The 5,872-nt window shown below is 31.5% G+C and overlaps 1 protein-coding gene across 2 annotated transcripts; it reads right to left on the minus strand.

The window, feature by feature from the left end:
• Nucleotides 1-207: 207 nt before the first annotated feature.
• Nucleotides 208-4,548, minus strand: LOC124941835 (probable auxin efflux carrier component 1c). Of its 2 annotated transcripts, none has more exons than XM_047482189.1 (6): nt 3,127-4,548; nt 2,760-3,051; nt 2,352-2,440; nt 1,017-1,174; nt 643-719; nt 208-562 (listed from the first exon to the last, which is right to left on the minus strand). In XM_047482189.1, exons 1-6 carry the CDS (start codon nt 4,313-4,315, stop codon nt 496-498), a joined length of 1,872 nt encoding a protein of 623 aa, XP_047338145.1. In that variant the 5' UTR covers nt 4,316-4,548; the 3' UTR covers nt 208-495. The 2 variants fall into 2 exon arrangements, with proteins under 2 accessions (XP_047338145.1, XP_047338146.1); XM_047482190.1 differs by having other exon boundaries at nt 2,352-2,437; nt 3,127-4,547.
• Between the last annotated feature and the right edge of the window lie 1,324 nt (nt 4,549-5,872).

The raw sequence follows: 5,872 nt of genomic DNA on the forward strand, positions 1-5,872 counted from the left end.
TCCTGCAAATAATACTAATAATCTTTTTATAGAATTTGCCCAATATTGTTCCCATAGTTAGTGCAAAACAAGCATAATTGTTAAAAACAAAATGGACAAGTGAACAGAAATTAAGAAAAAAACAAAATTAAGCTAACCTTGAAATTTCAATAATAATATTTTCCAAGTCAGTTTGTACATATAATAACAACAACAAAAAAACAATAGCTTGAAAATAAGTGATAATATAAAATAACTAAACCCATTCTTTTTCATTTCAATTTTCCACATTACCCTTTTCTCATTTTCTCCATATAGTAAAATGGGTTACAACTTACAACCAGCAAAAGCATTGATTAAATACATACAATTCATTTTTCTAGCCAAATACTCAAAAGGATTATGTTGTGACATTCTTCCTATCTTCTTCTATCCTTTCCCCAACGATCGAGTCTTCCTCGAGACCCACCATAACTTTTTGCTAGATTCTTCTAAGAGATCATAATAAGTTGGATTTCATATACCCAACAAAATGTAATAGAGTAAGGTTATTGGCAAAGCGATCAACATCCCGAAAATGACACTGCAAAGTAGCCGAAAACATTATAATATGAACAAAGGGTAATATTGTAAACACAAATGAAATTAGGTTAAAGCTCTCACCCAGTGCTAAGAATGTCGGGATGTACATTGTACTCCTTTGCAAACACAAAGGGGACAATTCCTTGTGGTAGGGCAGCCTGTCCATTTCAAAGAACACAATAAAATGTTACAAAAAGTTCAGTTTTTAAAATTAAAATGTTATAAAATAAAAAATTATGAAATTTCGATATTTTTAGCAAGGTGTTAATGATTGAATGTTAAGTTAAAAATACAATAGAATTATAAATGTATCATAAAAAATAACTTCAAATGGATAAATTATTTTGATTGACTAGGGAATGTAGGATTTGATTATTGATTACTTGAGATTAATCTCAAATACTCACATTATTCAATTTTTTTACCCAAATAATTCAAAACCGAAAGAATCGTACCTGGACAATGGCGACGCGGAGGAGGTTGCCTCGGAGGCCAACCGCGATGGAAGCAGCAGCCATTACAAGAGGACCAGTGATGAACCGGACAGCCATGGAAAAGGCTGCTATTGAATTCCCACAAGATATCATTCGAGGTTGTAATGCCATGAATAATCCTGTTTTGTAACAAAATATGAAATTCAAAAAGACATTAGTAATTTAAACAAAATAATTCAATTTCATTAACTAATATTTTGAAAACCTTTCATCATCATCTTTATTCATTATTAGTAGTATTATTATTAATAAACAATAAAATCCCCATTATTATAATACACTCCCACTGGGAACTGATGTCCCTTTACAGGACATTTTTTCAGAAGCATTCATCATCACCTCCACCAATTATCACACAATGTCATGTTTGGATTCATCTTTAACAAAGCACTTTTCTTGTCAAACATATTTTTTCAAAAAAAGTTTATTTAAAAATAAACCCAGATCAAACATTCTTTGGACCTTATATGTTTATGGCCTTGTTTGACTATAAAATAAATTATTTGTTGAAATTTATGATATTATTAAAAATATGATTAAAAAATCAAAATAAAGAGTATTTGATTGTTAACCAATAACATTAAAATAATTTGGTGTTGAAATGTTATAATTTAAAGAATTTTTTTTATCTAATACCTTATCAAACAAATATCTTTACCCATTAAACTCAAATAATTTATCAAACAAATACTAAAAAACTTATATTTTACTTTTATAAACTTTAAATATAAAAAAACAGTAACCCACCAATTAAAAATTCAAACCTTACTTTTTCATCAAAAACAATTCTTTTTTAAAAGAACAAATAAAAGCCCCCCAAATAACGAAGATCAAACAAGCCCAAAATATTGTTTTTAAATAAATGTAATAGCTCAAATAAACATATGCTTATTAGTGGTGGTTTTGATGTTTTAAAAAAAAACTTAAAAGGGTATTGAAATATAATAATAAATTATTATTTTTTAAATAAAAATATTTTGATGGATGAATTAATGAAATAGAAGATAAAAGATGTTTATGATTATTTTTTTTTTGAAAAAACACAATCAAATAAGGACTAGGGTGGTTAATAATTAAAGATATTAATAAGCCATGATTATTATGAGCACTAGGAATAACAATAATAATAATATTGATTATTTAAACTTGCATGCTTAATGATGTAAAGCAAAAACATGTATGATTATGGGTATGGGTGTAATAATGATAGAAAAAAAAAAGAGAGATTTTATGTTAGGCTTAAGACCAACATTCACAGTATGACAGTATTGAAAAAGAAAGAAAAATAAAACTGACCTAGACTGAACATGGCCATGCCAAGCCCAGCATCTGACAAGATTGATATAGACTTTGCTATTATCTCTGGCATCTTTACATTCCACCTGCTTTTATATTCATATATATTTCAATATAATCATTTTCATAATAATAATAATAATAACAATACATTTTCATCAAATTTCTTTATTACCAAAATCTAATACGTCATTATCAAAATCCATGCCCAGACACCTTTGGAACATTATCAATCATTATATTTTGTTTCTTTCTATCTTATTTCTAAATTTAAATCATTTTTAAACTTTTTTTTTTAAATTTTTAACCAATACCCATATAAAAACAAATTAAACCCAATATGAAACAAGTGAAATTATTAATTATTTAGATAAAAAAAAAATTTAAAAAAAAATTAGATAATCAAACCTGTTAGAAACAAGTGACCAAGTGAGACCAATCAAGCTTGAATATGTATTAGGGTTTCTGATGAGCTTTCTCCACACCATTATCAATATCAATCTTGTCATTACACTTGTTGGTGGCATTACTTTTACATTTCCACCATTTCCATTGTTCATCTCATTCATGTCACCTCCGGCACCACCACCACCACCGCCGGCGCCGCCACCGCCGGCGGCGTTCATATTCATTGTTTCTCTCTCACTAAACCCTTCTCTCTGTAAATACTCCTCACCATTCTCTCTTCTTCCTCCTTCACCTGTTTCATTCCACTTTCAAATACTTCATACTTGTATATATGTAAAGGAAAAAGAAAAAGAGATTATTCATTCACCTTTCGCCGGAGAGACGGCGACTCTAACTTCCTTCCTAGATTGATCCAAACTACCGTACTCTTGTCCTCCACCAAACACATCTGAAACAGGGGAAGCACTTGAACTCCAAACGAACATATGAAGATCTTTACTACCTTCTTCAGATTTCAAATGGGTTGCTGATTGTCCATTCGCCTTCTTCCCCCCTTTTACCGCCGTCGCCGTCGTGTTCGTCGTCGGCGAGAACATTCCAGTATTCGGGGCAGGGTAATGAGCGTTATTGCTGTTGTTGTTATTGGTTCTCGACTTCGAACCATCTTCCTCGTAATTCGACGGTCGTGGCGTCGGACCTCTAGACGCCGGTAACCCATAAACATCAGAAGCACCAAAGTTCGAACTCCGGCCATTAGCTCCGGTAACCATGGAATAAAAATCAGTATGATTAAAACTAGAACCTCTGGGAGTTGGGTTTCGTGACGATTGCAGAGAATAAATCTCGGCGTTGGTCAGATTCGACGGGCGTGGAGTCGCCGACGAGAAACCCATCGATCGGCGTGAGAAAATATCAGAACGGGAAGCGTTTGATTTCCTAACAGTAACATGAAGTTTCCCATCTTCTTTAATCTCCGCCTCTGTTTCAATCGCTTGTCGTCCATCCAACGAAACAACATCAGAATCAACATGAATCGAAACAATCGATCCAGCAGTATCAGGAAACTGTTCAGAAATCAACATCCTAGCACCCCTGAATTCAAACATAAACAGCATCAAAGTGTACCATATTATACATTGAAGCACAACGATCTGAACCATTAAGGTCCCAGATGCTTCACCGTACATTCCTTTCAACAAAGGGATACCCATAACAAGAGTATTGGGTAGAGTTGAGAGTGAGAAAAGCGTAATAGTCCATTCTAAACAACCCCTTTTGCTGAAATTAGCCCAGATTGCAAGAACAGAAAGTACGATGATTTTCTGAAGAGTATCGGCAGCGATGAAGCGGTAGTTCATGGTGTAAGGATTGTTTGATGAGATGAAATGGAAGGAGAGAAGTGGAACGGCGAATAAGGCGACGAAACGGTTGATGCCTGAGCATTGATCTGGGGTGAAGATTTTCCACCATTTGACAGAGCCGTAAGCTAAGATCATGGCGACGTAGAGGGGGACTACGGCGGTCATGACATGGTAGAAGTCTTTGAGAGAAATCATGTTTGCAGATTGATGGATGGAAGAGAGAGAGAGAGAGAGAAAAGGAAGGTTTATGGTTATGGAGGATGAAAAGAGAGATATAAGGCAGAGGAAGAAGAAGAAAGCATGCGTCTTTGGTTTTGGGTTTTGTGGGTAAAGGAAATTTTATTCTGTACTATGGGAATAGTGCAGTGTAAGAGCAGCTTTGAGACTTATTGAGAGTAGTGACCAAACTTTTTAATATATATTTATTTATTTATTTAAACAATTTTATTTTTCCTAATATATAAATATCTCATAAATATATTTATTTATTTATTTAACTTTATTCTCATTTTTCGTAATTTTGGACACGATACAAAATCACAATTCAAATCGAACACAAAAAATTAGATTAGGGTTGTGATTTTTTTTGTTTAAGTCATAATCACGTACCACGTAACTGGTTAACATTATTTATAAACAGGTCAAAATCGGATCAATCTGACGTAACCAAAATAGATTCATAATTTTGACATGACCGAAAGTAGATTCATAACTCGTTTACATTTTTTTTTTTTGAGTTTTGTGTTATTTTTTCTTATTTATTCACTCTTTTTAAAAAAAAAAAATTATAAGTGAATTTGGGATTTAATTTAATTTAATTTTTATTTTGTATTGATGTCATTTTAATTTGAAATAGAGGTGTGAATTAATTGCATCGGATTTAGTTCGAGTTGAATTAGGTAAATAGGGTGAAACGAGTTGGGTTTAGGTCAATCACAAATAAACAGGTTAGGTTTAAGATAAAGATTTTTACTTGAATTACTAAACCGGTCAAATTTATATTAGAATCGTTAACCCGTTAAGCTTCATCCCGAACCGTCAACCTATAAATTACCACCTAATTTTTCACATACTTAAGTTAAAGTTAGGGACCATAATGATACTGAGTCATCTTATCTTTCAAAATTAAACAAAATGATATTTAGGTGTATGAATATATGATAATAGGAAAAATATTTTAGCTCATAGTTTTTTTAGATTAGTTTTAATAATTAAACAAGTTTTTAATTTTTGTCTTAAAATTTTGTATATGGTTAACTTCTAATATATGGTTAGACATTTAAATGTATTTAAGAAGGTTTATTGACCTGGTTTGATTAGCCTTAAACATAAGGATGGTCAATAAGTTGTTGATGGTAGTTGAGTCGAAATGTTGTAGCTAATGAGATGAATCAAAGTGGTATTTAAAATAATCTTTTTTCAGGATGAGATTACATATTTAAATGTTTTTTTAAGCAAATTAGTTAAATGTATACAAAAGATAAATATTTAACAAATATATTTTAGTGATTAGAGAATAAGTTTGACATAATAAAGAATAAAGTAGAATAAATAAGTTGTATGTCATTTAAGTCTAGCAAGCTAGGTGTGGACTTAGGCCGATTTAGGATATACTATACACCTTAATGTATTCTTAAGTCGATCCTAAATTCATAGTCACGATACTTATTTTTATTATTTTTTTTAAGAAGTAAGACGTTGTTCGTTACAATCCAATATCACATAAACCACAACACTTAAGAAATAAAACCA

The sequence above is a fragment of the Impatiens glandulifera genome, chromosome 6 (assembly GCF_907164915.1).
Source record: "Impatiens glandulifera chromosome 6, dImpGla2.1, whole genome shotgun sequence".
Lineage (NCBI taxonomy): Eukaryota > Viridiplantae > Streptophyta > Magnoliopsida > Ericales > Balsaminaceae > Impatiens > Impatiens glandulifera.

Coding starts and splice junctions, on each gene's coding strand:
- LOC124941835 (XM_047482189.1), bottom strand. CDS start 4,315: ATGATTTCTCTCAAAGACTTCTACCATGTCATGACCGCCGTAGTCCCC. Junction 2,441..2,759: donor TGGTCACTTGTTTCTAACAG/GTTTGATTATCT, acceptor TGAATATAAAAG/CAGGTGGAATGTAAAGATGC. Junction 720..1,016: donor TCCGCGTCGCCATTGTCCAG/GTACGATTCTTT, acceptor TGAAATGGACAG/GCTGCCCTACCACAAGGAAT.